The following is a 19,242-nucleotide window of genomic DNA, read 5'->3' on the forward strand; positions in this document are numbered from 1 at the left end:
TGTAGACATTTTACGAATTGAATGAATATATTGCAATGTCATAACAAAACCTCAAAAAAACCAAATAAGTATCTTATAAAATCTTCAATACAAATCTATACAAACGTGACGCGAGAGATAAGAGTAGTATAAATATGTATACAACATGTGAAAGTGGGTATATAGTATATAAAGTACTAAGTACATAGGTAATAACTTACCACAGATGCCGACATCGTGTTCCCCAGCAGGATATACACCAAGATAGCGATGAACAGGGCCGTCCTCTCCGTGAACATCAAAAAGCCAAGGAAAACTGTCTTCAGAATGGTTGCAATTCTCACTTCTTTTAACTCTAAGCTTCTCTTTTTACTAATTACTTTTTGGAATGGTATCTCCCAAGCATACATTTTAATTACCTGAAATATTATACATATATAAGATGTTTGTAGGTATACAATCCTTTTAACCAAATAACCATGCATTAGAAAATTACCTTTTTTGTTTTAATTAATTCAATTTCCTATTTCCTTCACACCAATTGTATGAGAGTTATCTCTTTGATCCTATGCAAGTTATGGTTGACTGGTGGAGAAAGCAACTTGTCGTTAAATCCGACGTTTGTACATTGTTGTACCTTTATATTTTTTGCAATAAAGTTTAAATAAGTAATTGAACGTCAGAACTCGAGGTCTTTGTGAAGAAGAGTAACCGCTGACTACTGTGAAATATATGTAGCATTTTGCTTACCTAAAGTTGCTAACTCAAATTCCACGGAGACTAATCCATCGTTTAAAATTATTAATCAACTCAAGTCCTATTTATCATTATTTTTATGGTAGCTTTGGTTATCACGCTTAGATACTGATATAGAAGTTGGTTATTTGATCACCTGTATTGATAGAACACTTATAGTGAGAGTACCTATATTATTTGACTGAGATTAATCTAGCCATAATAACACGAGATAGTATCAGGTGCATTGATGGCTTTTAGTTTCGTGATTATTATTGTGCTTTGTAGTTTTATTGTGACATCGTAAACATTGCATTGTCTAGCAGCTAATGAAATACAATTTATTATTATTATGAAGGCCATGATTTTGAATTCTGGCTTTACTCTTGGCCGTTTTTTTTTATTTGAGTCTTAAATACCGAAACTGTATCCCGCCTGTCAGAGTGCACCTTAAAAAATAGTATTTAGATTTCATTAACTTCGATATGTCTACAGAAAAGACTCGAACGAGTTAACCATCCGATCCGATTACAAAGATAGTAACGATGATTAAGATTTATTCATGTGTACTTTCAAGGGATACTTATATCCTGTGCATCTTACCTGTATTCCATTAATAACTTCACTCATTGTCTTAACTCTGTCGTCTGTTTTCTCAGCTGTGCGGAACCTAACCTTGGCTATGAGTCGACTGAGGCCACCTAAAACAAACAATTTTATAATTCATCAGTAAAAGGAAATAGGGATTAAAAGATTGTGTTAAATATTAATATATCACGAACTTTAAGTAATGGATCAAATAGTTTAAAAGTAAAATCTTATCGTAGCGTATTCCCTTATTCTAGTTATATCCCAGATTAGCCCCAGGTCTGATTGGCGACAGTATTTTAAATCTACTAGCTGCCATCTGATCTGATCTTCCAACTAAAAGGACTACTTAGGCTTTATCGGAATTAATCCGCTTTCCTCACCATGTTTTCCTGCACCGAATACCTACGGAAATAATATTTCATAATTCATAATGATTCAATAAACTTTTCGATTCATATCGGATTCCCCCAGTAACCTCCGGTTTGCAAGTCGCATCCCTCACCGCTAGGCCACCTCGATTTTTAGCATATATGTATGGATTTAAACATCAAATATCTTACTTTGGATGGGTATGGCGATGATTAGCAACGCGGCCAAACCGACAAATGCGGAATATCCTGCCTGCAAATAGCCCAGGTACAAGACAGCAGCATACTGCAGGGGTATAATCCAAACATAGTGCAGGAAAAGGAGCGCCAGGTCGAAACGCAATAAATCGTTTGATAAAATATTGACGATTTTACCCACAGTTGTCCCGCCGAGGGCGCCGTTATTCATTACCATGACCTAAAAGTATAAATGCTTTGTTTAGCGAACAGATAGTGCGTTGAGTTGTCCCACGAATCCCGAATGTTTTATAACGAACGTGTGAAATGAAAATCGCTTAGACGAACACTGCGCTACTACGTAAGAAATACTTCGCCTAAATTTTCGACACGAAGATTGTTAATATAAGTACTCGTGATAATGTAAGCGTATTTTTCTGCACTGACTTACGTACTTTGATTTGTTCCCGGATATATAGATAGATTGAATAGAATACTCTTTATTGGCACACCTCAATAAAAGATAGAGGCCTACGGCTTAAAGAAAACAATAGATTAAGATAATGGGTAGACAACGAGTGTTTGTAATCTATGAACGCACATTTTTAATTTTCTTTTAATACAAAGAATATCAATCTTACAAAGTTTTCAGCGCAAGCCGAGCCAGAGAAGCGACCATACCGCTACTTTTAGCAGCCGTTTATATCTAATAATTAACAACTGTTTATATTATTATCCAATTCCTAATAATGGGAGAAATATTGCCAATATTAGGAATTTAATATTGACAACTATTTGGTAGAAAATAAGTATGTTTGTCATGATCGGCAGTATTACATGACACTTTTACTTTGAGTTTAACTCAGACAAATCTCATTTTATTGCCTAATTTGTACGCAGTAGCGTTAAATAATAAAGCCTTTTTGTACGTGAGTCAAACTCGCACTTGGCTGAATCATTTTAAGTTATAATAAACCTACATACTAATTTCAGATTTTTAGGTCTAGAGTAGACCGTTGAAGCTGTGAAAAAACGTACTTCTAAGAGTTCTAATCTAAGTCAACACAATCAACAGAATAGGTACCAAGAAAATAATATTAAAAAAACTAAGGTTACTTTGTGGTGAGTGTTGACCTAGAAACTTAGCAAAATACTATGTTTTATAGCACAACTAAAGGGAAAAGTCTGAAAACTGTAAATGTGAAAACTATAATTGTATCACGACAACGGCAAAGTTAAGAGTGTATGACACTATTCATATTCGTATTCGTAAAAGTTCCACATTAGTTGCATCACTACTCGTAATTATCACTAGTTTACCTTTCTAAACATCAAAGAACTCGTCGCAATTCTAAGTTTCATTCCAAACTGTTGGCAGAACAAATTCCCGTGATGATTGCAGAAGGCTGCAACCCAGTTGGCCACGATCACGCCGCCGGCGTAGTATGAGGCGGTCTGTGCCGTCATAGTCGAGTCCACCTGCCAATAGCTCAGCAGCTGGGCGAAGAGGAGCGGGGTTCCCGTTCTGTTTGGAGCAGGCAATATACAATCAAATCACCTAATGAATACAATACGCTACCACGACGCACCGCTCTTGCTCATGTTTCCAGATCAACAAAACATTCTTACAGGCCAATTCGAGTTTTCGGCATTAGATTTATTTCTGATATGATACAGCCGGCTTAGCCAAGGTGATAATCGCTATCGCTTCGACAACGAAACGCTTTGGGTCTCTCTATCACTGTTTTGTGCGATAGTGACAGTTGCGTTTCGATCGCTACGAAGCGTAAGCGATTGGCATGTTGGCTACGCAGCCGAATCTGCCAGTGTCATGTTGGAAACAAATCGAATAGCTAAAACTCGAATTAGTTTGTTCAATTAAAACAGCCGCGGCCTCCTGTTTGAATGAAGATCCATTTGCTTGCAAAATGTGAAATAAAACAAGACAGTTGGTTTCTTCAGTTGTAACCGAAAACGGTTAAAATAAAATTTGGCTAAAACATAAAAATAAAATAAAATAATAAACACCGTAATATTGTGTTCCGTGAGTCTATAATCAAACGTAGGTTAGGTTAGGTTAGTATGTCAGTGTAATTTCACTAGCGAGATTGTAAACTAGTGACTAATGTTTACAATTTTACGATTACATCAGGTATACAATATTCTACCAACAATGGTAAGAACAGCAAAATAAGTGATAATATATTATATACTTGGGTATAATTGGAGAGCCCCTTCGAATTATTGGAAACATTAAGAATCATACGTTGAGACGCTGAATATTTTATACCATCGATCGTATCAGTTGGTACTAAACCACGTTACTACATATTTATGTCAACTGTCCATAAACGGTACACAGTTAAGAATGACTCATGTTAGACCGGGCCGTGTCCAGGCCGGAGCTTCCGGCGTATCGTCTTCTACGGAAAGCATCACGTGATATCCTGTCATGTCATAGAAAAGTAAGCGCCGGAAGCTCCGGCCCTGACGCGGCCCGGTCTAACGTGAATAATGCTTTAGCCCGATGTTATAAAAATAAGTTATACGGACCTTATAGCTTCAGCGGCGAGCTGCATTAACCCGCCGGGCAAGTAAGACCAACCGAAAGCTTTAATGAGTGCTTTTAAGAACGACGGCTTTTTGCCAGCTGCTTTTGCTCTGAATTCCTCTTCGTACCACACCCTGTTGAATTGAATACAAATATCGACATAATTAGAGTCATCCTCGAGAGTTAATCGGATTATTATTGTTTTGTACATTAACGAAGTATACTGCCAAAGGTTAATGTAGATAAAATTTAAAGGAGATTTAGGTAAGGACTCAAACGAGATTAATTCTACAATAGTTTGACACGTTTATCACCACTGGGTGGACTTAAATGACATCTATATCATGTTTCGTGTCGTTTGGTAACGTTGCCCCTTGAATTTTAAGAATCCTTATTGTTACCTGTTGCACAAAATAATATTAAAAGTTCTTAAACTTTCGTAGGCATTCTATGTAACACAGATATAGAACAAACGAAAATCATTCTTAAAAAATGGAAACAAATGACAAAAAAATGTGTGTAAATGCAGCACTTATGAAATATTAGTAATAAAGTAAGTCATGACATGAATTATGAAATATATTCAGCCTGAAAAACCTTTTTTGCGTATATACGAGTATAAAGCGCTGCATTAGGATAAGCAAAGAAAGAGGAATGCCACAGTTTGTGTGTTTCTATTAAGGGTGTTTCAAGGTGACGTCCAAAAACTCGTACTATGCAAATGAAGAATTGCAGATCGAAATATATGTTTGGAGTAAAACGTTTTACTTTACTGCAAATGTTAGCCAGTTTTATAGAAATGTTTTCTCAGTGTTGATTAAAACTATTAAAACAATACAGACCGACTTGGACGGTCATAAGAAGTTGCAAAATATGCTACCTTAATTTAAACAGCGTTTATTTATTATTTATTACGTTTCTTATTTGTTTATCTATAATACTTATATGTACATACCACCTACGACGCTGGAGGGCCAGGGTTCGGATCCCGGTAAGGGCATTTTATATGTGTTATTGGATGACTTTTTAAATCTATTTAAGTATATATATTATGTATTCATTAAGCTATATGTCAGACTAGGCCGATATGTGTAAGATTATCCAATATTTATTTATTTACTTACCGTTCCAGTTTGTCTCCAACTATTTTCGAATCATACATGCTCTTCGCTGCTATTAAATCATATTCTTCCAAGTCCCTGCGATTACCGTTAAAAAACGCAGGAATCATCCAGAAGAACCCAAGTCTTGCGAGTAACCCGGGAGGGTCCTGTATTGAAGTCTTCTCCTCCATTTTCTTTTTCGGCGGATGTTCATTCACTTCCTTTTGTTTCTTGGTCATTTTGAGCAAAATCTAGCACTTCACAAATATTGTTATTACGCTGTATAAATTTCTTCAGTTACGTATTATTAACTATGTAGTAGGCGTTACCATAAAAACCATATTATTAATCAGAAAATTAAAAATACGCATCAAATTTTTCATAAATATTACATTATATTGTTGTTCTGAGACAATGACCCTTCAGTAACGGTTACCGAACATTGGAGTTGGCACACGTCTGTACGCCCTTGCCGTGTGCTCACGTCTGGTTAAACCTCGCCGTTATAATATTGTACAGATTGTCATAAAGCACGCGTAATTCAATACTATCATAATTCATGAAAATTCCTCCGTAGGTAGCGCCAGAATTATTATTTATCACTGATAAATACAAGGCGCTAGCGTGAGTGATAACACGCTTAGATTAAGTCAGTTTCCCGGCGCCGCTGAAACAAATAATACTTGCACAGGTAGAGAAACTCATTATAAGAGTGTGTAAAATTATAAATTTGCTACACGCCATAAAATAATAGAGATAAATAGAACGTTTATAATAACCGGAAAGTAAAACAATGGTTAAATCTTTGCATTAATATTGGACACACCAAGTATACCGGGTATGGCTGTAATACGAGCAAATAATTAAACTGTAGGTTGTACAACTTACTCCTCATACTGACCAACATTCGTTCAGCTACTTTATAAAATTACTTTTGTTTTGTTTTCTAGTAATTTTATTAATTAATACAATCCAACGAATTTTTAATTTAAAATACATATCTCACTTTGAAACAGACTATATAAAAACTATAGTTTCCTCCTTTATCTCTGTATATAAGTAAAAGGTAAAGCAGTAAAGTAATATATTATGCATGTATTTATTTAAGGGTATATTTTATGGTCGGTACTAATTATACAACATGACACCTACAACATGTAACCTACTTCATTGATATGGCACCAATCTTGACATATTTAAGAGAAACATTTGGAATATTTTTGATGCTCTACTGATGATACCTGTAAAATGTCTATCGCGTTGCGCGTTAAAAGTAGAATGTCCTTTCGGCTTTCATGTTTTCGACGTGTTTAATGATATATAGGACATGTTAGTTTAATTGGTCTCAATTTAAAATAGATTTTGTCGTTAATTCTTTTTAAATAGAAATAAATTAATAAATCATCAAACTTAAGCTTTAAAACTTGTCTAAGATTCTTATTTTTGGTAAAATGTTGCCAGTGTTTAAAAACTGATGTTAAATTTCACATGATTTGTGTTTTACGACTCATTTCTCCATCCATTATCTCTTCAAGTGGCGCCAGTCGTGACAACGTTGAGGCGTCCGCATCGGCTGTTAAAACAGACGCAGCTCTTCGCGCAATCTCCCGCCATCTCTACCTGTTGATAGACTGTCTGGCACAGTCAGATATGCGGTTTCCAACTGCAGATTTTATTTGGTCAGTCTAGCACATTGTTGGCCTGCCGCGCGATTTGGTTTCCTCCACTTTTCCTTTATGCGACAAGCCACTGGGCCCGTAGCCAAATTACATTCGCTCCGTGTCGATTCGATCTCTACGTTCGCGAGCGACTGGTCGATAATGTTTATAATAACCTAGCCAAGAGGCAATCTTTTTAGTTAACGCTCAAGCTACGCGCCAAGTCGGTAAAAATTAATTTTTGTCTGTGGTTCTCGTTCAAAACCGTCAAGAAACGTCATCTGTCAGCTGTCAAGAGTGTCAAGTGAACAGCGAATCTAATTTTGGAGAAAATAATTGTTTTATCGGTAAGCAAATTAAATATTTTGGTATTTGTCTAACTTAGTTAATCACAATTTCGTGATAAAATAACTCTATATAGTGTAATATTTGAAAAGTGTGTTGTTAATTGCATATAATTTTGACCTAAAGTTTAACAATTTCAGACAGCCGTCGTCCCCGCAGCCCCAACCAAGGCGGCGGCGCAGCCAGAGCGGGCAAGAGCGGGCTCCGCGGGCTCTTCTTCCACGCTGAGAAGTCCTCGCCAAGTTGGCAGTACAGTACAGTCAAAGCTGCCGCTGCAATCTTCATGACAGTTACCAGTGCTAAGGACATGCACTGCTGGCTTACTTGACCAGAAGAGACAATACTTTAAGCGTTAGTAATGATTCAAACCGTGAAGTGAAATTGTGGACAGGTTTGCCCGAATCAGTGTAACCTCAGTGAAATCATTTACTTCATAGACTTCAAACATTTTCGAAATTAACAAAAGTCAAGCGGACATTGAATACATAGATGTTATGCATTAGATAAGATAAAAGCTGCCTGTGAAACCAAAACTAATAAATCATATTGTTACTTAATATTATTGTTTTATTACCTACTGTCTTTGCTTTTTGTTCATATTTAACCTTTTGTATGCTCCTGTCAAAAATTTGTAATTTATATATCAATCATAATTAAATAAAATAAAATAAATAACTTACACATACTTATATAGACAAATACATACTTGTATACATAGAAAACACCCATGACTCAGGAACAAATATTAGTGTTCATCACACAAATAAATGCCCTTACTGGGATTCGAACCCAGGACCATCGGCTTAGCAGGCAGGGTCAATACCCACTATGCCAGACCGGTCGTTTTTTAAAGACAACTTTTAAAAATTAATGCATTTTTTTAAAGTTGAATATAGGTAAGTATATACATGGGAGCAGATCTGCTCCTAAGCATACCAAAAGTTAAGGTGGTAACCACCATAAATAAATGAAACAATGATTGGGTTAAAAAGTTAATTTATTTTATTGAAAATCTGTTAATGAAAGATGCAGCAGGTATTTTTTGCTGGCAGCATGAAATCAGTAGCCAAGCATTCTTGTTTGTACATATATTATGTACAGTGTTTTAAAACAGTAAAACAACACTCAATATATTTTTGTGGTTGTACATGTGACATAGTTTCTTCCCTTGACCCTGGCTTTGGAGCACCACAAAGTATTGGTTCATATGCCAAGGCTGCAATGAATATCCAAGTCACCTGAAACAAAATGAATGCTTAGTTTTTCAACAAACTTTGTAACATTTGGTTATAATACTTATTCTCTACCAGTCACATGACAAAAAAAACTAAATGTTTTGTGTAAGTATATGTTAAGATTATTTTTATATAGTGTGTAGGTACAGACAGCTGCAGAGAAAAGGTACCACTGCTACATAGAAGTTTGTATGCAGGGGTGGTACCTTTTCTCTTCAGCTGACTGTACCTGTGCCTGCCAAAAGAAGTCATATACAATATGTTTCATAATATGAAAAAGTTTCAATACTATGGTTGATAATTGATATGTATGACAACAGCCCGTCTGGCCTAGTTGGTAGTGACTATAGTGACCCTGCCGGTTAAGCTGATAATCCTGAGTTTGAATCCCCGGTAAGGAAATTTGTGTAATGAGCACAGATATTTTGTACCTGAGTCATGGGTGTTGTCTATGTATTTAAGTATAGTTTGACAAAGGACTGTCTCATTTCAAACAAAGACGGAGAGAATCATACTAGCTTTGTCATATACTAGTACTAGCACCCAAAAGATAACTATGAGTATAGTTTTCCTGGTTCTTACTGACTGACAAATTGGTTTGACCATCTATATATAGTTATCTAAGTACCCTAAGTACCCACAACACAAGTCTTCTTGAGCTTACTGTACAGTCCGACAAGAAATTGTAGAAATTAAAAAGTAGCAACACTGTAGTCTCGTCCCTTTCAAATCAATTTAAGAAAATGGGATGACACTACAATGTTGCTAGTTGTTAGTGACCTTGCCTATGAAGGTGATGGTTTTGCGTCCTGGGAAGGGCATTTATTTGTGTGAAGAACATTTGTTCCCGAGTCTTTATCTATATTTGTAAAGCCTTTACCTATATACCTTTGCCTTTACACATTCAATTCACTTTCCTATTGAAAAACAAGTGCTTGCCATTGTGCATATGGGTACCAAATTTAATCTACACCGTTCATCGGTTTATATTTGATGACGTAACAGGAACACATTTGTTATTTTAGCATTAATAACATATTTTATATACTTTTTAGTAGGTATAGTAGGAATAAGTTATTGACTCACTCTTACCTTTGTAGGGACGTTGTTACGTGTTGCATTTGTGGGTGCATAATCCATTTTTCCATGACACTGTCACTATAGATAGGTAGATATTCAGCGCCTCGGTCACATTGGATTCTTTGGGTGAAATGCTGCGTACGGCCCACAATCCTTTGATCGTAGCAGTCCTTTCCTAAGCAGTTTCAATAGAGGCGATTTTTCAGACGGCGCCTGCGTCTAAGCGACACTTCCGCGTTGTTCGCCGCCCACAATGATGTTGAAGTATGCTTTTTACTACAAATTCTAATTTACAAACACTATTATTCGGTATTTTCTTGTGCTTCGATAAGTTATCTGCAAGGGGATAGCTCGCGCTACGTAGCTACACCTAGGAGGCGATAACGATTTGATTTCGCTTGTCAAAAGTGTCACTTGGCTAGGCAATGTATGACAGATGGCGAATCCCGGTAACGAAAGTTTTGCGTTTCGTTACAACATTGCAACTTGGCTAACATTTTTGTATTCGTTAATATTTTTCGACAGACTCATCTACGGTACCTGTCATTCCCATACATTTTTTATCGATTCGTTAGCGATATCTTTTTTCGAAATGTGTTTTGGCTAGGCCCCTATGGGCCTTTTCATATTGGCGATTTACGAGCGAGACAAGCGCGCAGCGAATTAACCTCGAGCGCGCAAAGAGTTCGCCGCGAACGCGCACCGATCTCGCCGCGAGCTCGTCCCGATTTCGCCGAAAGCGCGCAACGGTTTTTTAAAGAATCCCAGTTTTCGCAAAATCGTTGCGCGCTCGCGTCGTCGAAATATGTTGATTAGTGGAGTGTTAGGATCACAACCCGGAAATAATTATCCAAAATTGTGCTGAAATCCGACGGATATTCCGTAGGTATGTAAGTACATAGGTAATATATGTAGCTTGTAGCTAGATTACAAACCATACTGGAGCTTCACTATACTAGATTAGGTACTTTATATGTAATGCGTAATATTTACTCATTCCCAAAAAATATAATAAATTATTCACAATTGTATAACTGAAAAATAAAAAATAACCGCTGAAATCTGAGTTCGTATCGATTATAATACACCTGCACTAGTAAATATTTAATAAGTACCTAGTACTCGTATCTATGTTGTCAAGGCTATGTACTCGTACACTATATCGCGATTGCGGTTGCCAGGGGAGTATACCTACAGTTTGGTAGAACAACAATAATGCAGTTTAAAGGCGTCATTGTTAAATTTTGTATTTATCCAATGCGTTTTTATAATACACACACACTTACATGTACTTACATGGAATAGGGGCTTTTATTTATCCGCGATTCGATTATCAATATTTTCATTAAACTTATTACGCGCCAGCTTTCGTCAAATGTTGTGCAAGCCCTTAATTAAGCTTCAATTATATTTATATTAAATTAAAGTATATCGGACCATATTACACTTAAATAGTGAACATTGGTGACGTTCCACGGAAAAAGGTACCTTATGGCGGCCGGCGCTTACGTTGCATAACGCCGCAATAATATTGGAGCGACGTAATAATAGCGAAAGCGCCAACCGCCATAAGGTACCTTTACCCGCGGGACGTCACAATTATCTTTACTATATCGTATCTAGTTATTCTCTAATTCATTTCTCGAATCACGCCGAGTGTGCCGAAATTGAAGTTTACAACAACAAACAACTTCACAGATTCGGCCTCCGCGGCTACCTATATCCATCCTAATTACTTCTAAGAAGTGAGGTCGGTAGATACGGGTAAGTATGGCTGTGGGATAAGTGTGACTGGCTTTCACATTGGGACCCGTTTACACATTTATTAGTGTTTATTATTTGTTACTAAACACAAGTAGCTGCAGCCATAAGTACTTAGCGCTTCTTACACATTTTATTGAAAATTACTCGGACTTAAAATACTTATTTTCTGTTATCAATAATATTAGTATTTAGATTAACCTTGTGATAAAAGTAAGTTACGATAATAGTTAAAACAGAATTTTTTTAGAAGTACCTATACCAATATTTCTATATATTCAAGATTATTTTCATTATTTTATAAATATTATACAAATTTCAACAATAACATTGTTTTACATAACGTATACATTGTAATAATTAACCTCAAAAACATATTTTCTGAAAGGACGTTAGTTTCTAAATATAATGCGCTCGTCTACCCCCGGCCGCCTTAAGGTACCTAAATGTAAACTAATTAATATTAAAATATAGTCCAAGGTCGTGTATCGATACAAAAAAATGATGGTGCGTATCGCGGCGATGGTATAGGCGGTGGCAGCGAGTAAGGGCATGCGGCTCGCGGCCCGCGCCGCCCCGCCCTGCTCTGCTGCCTTCAACCCTCTTTCTACCACAGTTAAACTTAAGTCGTTATCATCCAAAAGAATACTACAAATCATGTGTTGCCGAAATTTTACTTTTTAAGAGCCAAGGAGTGGTCATTTCTCCATACGAACGTACTCTACTGTTTCCTCCGTGGGTTTTGATGCTAGAGCAATGATGTTTTCAATACAGATTAATATTGTCAATATCTGTGTCGGACCGTTTTGCTTTTTTTAATACATATTTGTGTTTTTTAAGGCGCTAGAGCCCTTCAAAAATGGCCATAATGGCCTCATTGGCTATGCCGCAATGAGAAGCGTAGTATTCAAAACTGATATTATCAATCAGCCAAAAAAAGCAAAACGGTCCGACACAGATAATTTCAATAATCATTTAGATTTCCAAATTTGGTTACGATTAGTTAAGTTTTGGAGGAGGAAACAGTCGAGTACGAAACCTCGATTTTAGAGTATTTTACGTAGGATTTGTCGCCTTGTCCTTATCGCACTAGCATCGTTTTAGGAGCCGCTTCCGTTAGCTAGACGGGTATATTTACCTAAAATATTTAAAACTCAGCTCCTGTTTCGTCTTAAGTAAATCAAGCGCAATTTAATTAATACTTTTCGTGACGTTTAATATGGCACTTGTACCGTGTGCTATGAATATATAATTGTATATAAATACTTATAAACTTAGTATAATTCAATACACTTGGAAACATTTGTTAAGATGTGAAAGTATTGTGTATCGGTGTAACTGGCAGGTCCAAATGTCGCTGTGCTGGTGGGTAGGGTAGCGAACAGCATAGGCACGGGAGGTCGTGTCGGCGGGGCGCGCGGCGGAGGCGGCGGCGGCGCGCGGCGCGGCCCGCCGCAGTATGACGCGGCTCGCGAGTCGCCCGCCCGCCCTTGCTCGCGCGATTACCACATAAACATTTACCGGACTTTAACCGATACGACCTTATATTATAATTATCATGTTGCCTACAATTTTAGGAATAGTGCCTTTTCGTTACATACAACGAAATATTAGGTTCTTGAGACTACTAAAAGATCGTAGTTAAGTTATCTCGTGTCTGGTACGTAATCTTTTGTAAAACATGTTGCAGAGTTAAGAAAGTTCGATGGAAAGCTCTGTGTCAATATTGAACATTGTTCGGTTAATTTACCTACTAATAAATGTTATCTATTTTATAACTTTTCAATGTAGTTTATCACTCCAGTTAAAAGCTAATGTTAATCATTCATGTCAACAAGCTTAAATTAATATTAAATATTAACCACTGTCTTTTGAACGTAATGTGTTTAAGGTTAATCGATAAAAAAACACTAAAAAATTAAAAATAATTTAGTCCATTCAATGTGTAAATATAATTTACTTACAGAAGAACAAAGGACATTGTTTACAATTAAGTAACATAGCAACGCACATTTAAGTTTTTTTAAATATCGTATCAATAATATTATTACTAAATATCAGAGTAGGAACTTACAAGTCCATGATTGACCTAACCTCTTAAACAATTAAAACTCATAATATTTAAGTGCATTGGGATAAATTAACATAATCGTAATATAGTTATAAAGTTTCATAATGATGTGACTATTGGGAAAAAGCCTCCCCACGCACGAGTTACTCGTAACAATAAGTATTCCACATTATAAGTTATCTAGGTTTTACTGTCACGAATTTCATAACACACTGTACACATATACATAATATGTTGTATGTTCTCCACCGTACATGTGGAGAACTTAGCCTTATCGCCCACTCCATCTTCTATTTTACTTCATATTAGTTCCACGAGAACCAAACTTCATTGACCTCAATTCGGTAACAGAAGAGTTTTAGGGTAAACTGTGATCGAACGAGCGAGCGAAGCGATGCGAAGTTCTTACATTCGACTTCGGACACGCGGCCGGCTAGCGGCACGTCCCGGCATTTCGATGTTTTTAAGCTGAACTGTCAGAAGATAGTTTGATACTCAAGAACTTAAGTAAATTTGTCCTAATTTAAATGAAATTGGGTAAACGTGTAGTTGAGGGCAGTAAATTTTAGTCATTAAATTATGAGCAGGCTTTATCAAGAGGTTATTAAGCTAGAAGAGCTTAAAATGCTAAAAAGCTATTTGTGACGGGTCATGCATTTCTGGTCATCTTTTTTGTAAGAAAGTATGGTCGAGTTTGGTATCAAATGAAAGCGCTCGGCTTGCACTTTTATAATATCGTCTTTAAATTTACCATTTTGAAATAATTAGCAAGATAAAAATAAACATAGTATAGGTATTTGAGATTTGGCAAGAAACTATGGAAGGTAGAGGTTTTACACTCCATAGGTACAAGAAACATAACGGCTTACCACAGATACAGTTTATTTTAACCTCTATGGTGAATCAGTTAAAGGCTCCACAGAGCTTACAATTATAGTTTGTCAAAGGACTGTCTCGTTTCAAACACGAACAGAGAGAATCATACTATCTTTATCTTACACCAGTACTAGCACCCTAATGAAAAGGACGAGTATAGTTTTTTTGTTCTTATTTAATGACAAATTTGATTTGACAACTATATTCGCACACGTTTTCAATCCATTGTCGACTTTATCCTCGCAACAAGGCCACAGACTTCGGAATGGGGTTGGCAACTGTCAAAGGTTTGCATAGATGGCGCCATCATAGCTTGCCTCTTTGTCTATGAGATTTGGCTTAAATGACTGGCATCCAGGACATAAATATTCATTACAAACAAAAAATTTACACAAGTATAGGGATTGACAGGGCAAGCTATGCTGGCGCCATCTTCAAAATACTTCGACCGGCCAACCCCATTTTCCGAACGGAATGACATTTGTGGAGCAACGTCCCGTTCCTACCTGTCATTCCGTACGGAAACTGAATGAAAATTCCGAACGTCTGCGGCCAAGGTTTTCCGAACGTCTGTGTGCAACAAAATATAGATGAAGATGGCGGCCATGCACTATGTCATAAAAATCTTCATGGATGTCGTTTTTTAGGTTTTGGGGGGCGCAGATTTCGATGATGATGATTATTTTGAAATCCAACATGGCGGCCATGCACTATGTCATAAAAGTCGTCATGGATGTCGTTTTATTGGTTTTAGGGGGCCCCGATTTCGAAAATGATGACCATTTCGGATTCCAAAATGGCGGCCATGCACTATGTTATAAAAGTCGTCATATATGTAGTTTTATAGGTTTTAGGGGGCGCAGATTTCGAAAATGATGACCATTTTGGAATCCAACATGGCGGCCATGCACTATGTCATAAAAGTCGTCATGGATGTCGTTTTATAGGTTTTAGGGGGCCCCGATTTCGAAAATGATTACCTTTTTGAATTCCAAAATGGCGGCCATGCACTATGTCATGAAAGTCGTCATGGATGTCGTTTTATAGGTTTTAGGGGGCCCCGATTTCGAAAATGATGACCTTTTTGAATTCCAAAATGGCGGCCATGCACTATGTCATAAAAGTCGTCATGGATGTCGTTTTATAGGTTTTGGGGGGCGCAGATTTCAATAATGATGACCATTTTGGATTCCAAGATGACGGTCATGCACTATGTCATAAAAGTCGTCATGGATGTCGTTTTATAGGTTTTGGGGGGCGCAGATTTAGAAAATGATGATTATTTTGGAATCCAAGATGGCGACCATGCACTATGTCATAAAAGTCGTCATGGATATCGTTTTATAGGTTTTAGGGGGCGTAGATTTCGAAAATGATGACTATTTTGGAATCCAAGATGGCGGCCATGCACTATGTCATAAAAGTCGTCATGGATGTCACTTTGTAGGTTTTAGGGGGCCCTGATTTCGAAAATGATGATCATTATGGAATCCAAAATGACGGCCATGCAATATGTCATAAAAGTCGTCATGGATGTCGTTTTATTGGTCATGATCATCATTTTTGTAATCCACACACCTGTTTCAAATAAGGTATAGGTAGATGCATCCTAGTAAGTCAACAACATCTATATCTACTATCGAATTGTACTTTTGATAGTAGTACGAAATGCCCATCTCGGACTAAGTAGCACTGCATTCAATTGATTTTTTTGGCGAACCGCGAGTTCACAGTTCGGGGCGAACTACTAGTATTAAGCTAAAAATGACTTAGTAATTATATGTGTGTTACTTAAAACGTGTGAGTTAAGTTTAAATCACGTTTAGGTAAGCCGATGTGGAGACCCTGAGGGCTTATGTACCCACTGGAAGGCTCAGTGATTTTTTATTAGTTTAAAAATGTAATCAATCTAAACGTCGTTACAACGAACGCAATTCATACGGTTCACAAGTAAAACATGAAAGACTGCCTAAATAAAAATATCACATGAATACAATACTGTATTAGTAGAAAACATAAGTAAGGAACCCGACGATCAGTTGTGGTCATGGAAAACGGTGCCTTAAAATATGGGAGCAACAACAACAATAACGAGATCGCGGAGGAGAAGGTGGTGAGTACTAACCATATTTGTTCTATTTATATAAATAAATTGTTATTTATTCAGGTATCAACCCATTACACTACAATAATAATTATTATCAAAAGTTCATAACAAGGAGAGGTTTCCGAGAAAAAAGAAACACGATTTTTTTTTCAACATCCTCTTACATTGATGTTAGGTTAATTACAGCGAATTTAATAGGTATAATTAAGCTGCAATCATAAGTAGCACAATTTAAATTAAGATTTACATACTTAAGTATAGTAGGTACTTCTAAGTCTTTTTCCATTTTTTCATCAACTTAATTTTTACAAAAGGAAGATTTTGGACTTTTGGTCTTATCCATTTATTGTCTGCATTTTTTTTTAATTATGAAAGGTTATGTTTATATAACTATCGATTTATTCATTACTTACATAGGTACCTACCTTCATTCTTTACGTGGTGACCCGCCTACTATCGTAAGGATATCTACATTTTAGAAAAGAATATTTATTTTAAAAGTACCTATCCATGAATTACCCGCCCTACCTTTGCTAGGGCGGGTAATTCATGGATTGCTAAGTGAAAGTTATAAAACGAAAGTGTTCTACTTATGGTCGGCTACTCGTAAGATAGGCTACGTCACGCAGCCAACGCTCGGCGGTATCGAAGAGGGATGAGCACTGAACGAGGCGATTAGCACGCCATAGTTCAAGGACTCGCACACCTCGCTGACCTCGTGCAGATTAACCACAGCATTGCATAACACCACTTCACATTGATTTCTTAAGTACAAGCCGTAACCCTTTACCCGCTTATATGTCAAAAGACCTTATTATAGAGCGAAACCTTAATCGATAACGTTCTAGTATCGACGTAGGTTGTAGGTAAGTACTATTTAAATGATGTCTAACACAATGTTCCTACATTCCATTCCGTTGCGGTAGTATTTCTTCTATTTAAAATATTGTAATATGTATATAAATTGTAATATTTTAGTATTTTATTACAAGATTCGATTTTTAACATACGACATAACGCATGGTATACACTGAGCTAATCAGTAGATAATCAGGTAATCACTGACAAGAAAGGTAGCATTAAGAAATATGTAATATCGAAAAGTTTGTTATCCTGTGATGGCTACTATGTCAAATGATAAAACCGTGACCATCATTGGTCAGCTGTAACCTTATAGCAAAATGGGATTTTGCCGGCGTAAGTACAACATTACTATGAATGTATTGTGCAACATCACTATTTCACATATAACATCAAATCAAACGGGTCGATGTTACGATTTACAAATCCTTCTTTTTTTAATTGTTGATCCATTTAGGGTGTACGGTAATTTGGTTGATCAAAAGGTATTTTGGCAGAAAATTTTCGATGTAAAGAAAATTTAAATGGATTGACAATTAAAGACCGTGACTATATTATAGGTACCTACTATAGCGTGCTTGCTTGGCGAACATAAAATTGTATGCATAATTTAAATGTGTTGCATTGCAGTCAATCCTGGTAAGTATCCTTGAACGGCGTTTATATAACACTTAACATTACCTACTTACCTACAGATAAAGTGCCTACTTTATCAAGTAGGTATTTGTGATAGCGGAAACGTCAAAGAAAATTTGATGTAACAAGATTACTTTAATTATTTGGAAACCTAAAGCCAGGTTCACATTTGTGTAATGTATTGTGTCGTGATGCATAACGGTTTTACATTTACTATGGTTGCCTTTACATTTCTACCACAGAAATGTGAAAGCAACTTTACTGTTCCGATGCGTCACGACACATCAGACAAATGTGATTCCAGTTATTAAGCTTACAGTGGCTATTAATCCGATCAAGTTTACCATGATTGAGTACATGTCCACTAAATGTATCTATGTATTTACCTGCTATTAAACAACTACCTATTTAATTTAAGGTGAGGTATGACCAAGCCGGTTTGTAGTATTATCTATTCGATATTTTTTATGCATTCGTGTAAGTCTCTAATGTCATATCCTGTCTAACGATTTTCATAGCTACTGGATATGAAAAAACCAATCGAAAATATCACAATTCTACCTAGACTTAGACATCTTTCATGTTATAATTTCTCTAGTACAAAGAAAATTTATATTGATTCGATTTACTAAATCTATCGATCTGGGCCATGGTGCGTCCATTAATAAATCGCATACCGTAAAATGGGGTGAGTAGGGTCAAAAGTGAAATTCAAACCTCGATAACATTTTATTTTTACATATGAAAATTGAATGGTGTATATAATAAGTGTTCCGGGCGTTTGTATTTTATTTTGAGTAGTTCCATTTCATAACTTTGACGATAAAGAGGAAAACCCACCTCACTCCGTAGTGCCTCGTATTTAGGGTGAGAAAGGTTTTCATACAAAGGTGATTTTGGAAGATGGTTGGATCGATTTTTTTTATTATGCGTATTACTATAGCTCCATTTTAAATTGGAATACATTATTTTTGTTGCAGTAGCCTTAAATTCCCTTCTCACCCCCCTCTCAAACCTTCTCTCCCCATTCATAGCCCACCTCTCCCCGCGAAACCTACTCACCCCGTTTTACGGTAGGTACTAACGGATAGAGGTTTACGAGTACATT

The 19,242-nt window shown here is 36.5% G+C and overlaps 2 protein-coding genes and 2 long non-coding RNA genes across 4 annotated transcripts in view; 2 read left to right on the top strand and 2 right to left on the bottom strand.

The window, feature by feature from the left end:
* The window catches only part of LOC134678845 (ATP-binding cassette sub-family C member 4-like), a 33,727-nt gene extending 27,857 nt beyond the window's left edge, over window positions 1–5,870 (bottom strand). The window contains exons 1-6 of the mRNA XM_063537550.1: window positions 5,526–5,870; window positions 4,404–4,535; window positions 3,171–3,375; window positions 1,866–2,091; window positions 1,318–1,415; window positions 201–398 (exon numbers count right to left, since the gene is read on the bottom strand). Of these exons, the coding sequence (XP_063393620.1) occupies window positions 201–398; window positions 1,318–1,415; window positions 1,866–2,091; window positions 3,171–3,375; window positions 4,404–4,535; window positions 5,526–5,743 (1,077 nt within the window). The 5' untranslated portion in view covers window positions 5,744–5,870. The remainder of the gene's footprint in view (window positions 1–200; window positions 399–1,317; window positions 1,416–1,865; window positions 2,092–3,170; window positions 3,376–4,403; window positions 4,536–5,525) is intronic.
* Window positions 5,871–7,270: 1,400 nt separating this feature from the next.
* On the top strand, window positions 7,271–8,064 carry LOC134678512 (uncharacterized). Its single transcript, XR_010100197.1, has 2 exons — window positions 7,271–7,509; window positions 7,648–8,064. It is a non-coding gene; the product is annotated as an uncharacterized LOC134678512 (long non-coding RNA).
* Window positions 8,065–8,486: 422 nt separating this feature from the next.
* On the bottom strand, window positions 8,487–10,424 carry LOC134678511 (uncharacterized). Its single transcript, XR_010100196.1, has 2 exons — window positions 9,835–10,424; window positions 8,487–8,745 (listed from the first exon to the last, which is right to left on the bottom strand). It is a non-coding gene; the product is annotated as an uncharacterized LOC134678511 (long non-coding RNA).
* Window positions 10,425–16,347: 5,923 nt separating this feature from the next.
* The window catches only part of LOC134679061 (potassium voltage-gated channel unc-103-like), a 41,916-nt gene continuing 39,021 nt past the window's right edge, over window positions 16,348–19,242 (top strand). The window contains exon 1 of the mRNA XM_063537901.1: window positions 16,348–16,643. Coding sequence (XP_063393971.1) covers window positions 16,578–16,643 — 66 coding nt within the window. The 5' untranslated portion in view covers window positions 16,348–16,577. The remainder of the gene's footprint in view (window positions 16,644–19,242) is intronic.

This window comes from Cydia fagiglandana, chromosome Z (genome assembly GCF_963556715.1).
Source record: "Cydia fagiglandana chromosome Z, ilCydFagi1.1, whole genome shotgun sequence".
NCBI lineage: Eukaryota > Metazoa > Arthropoda > Insecta > Lepidoptera > Tortricidae > Cydia > Cydia fagiglandana.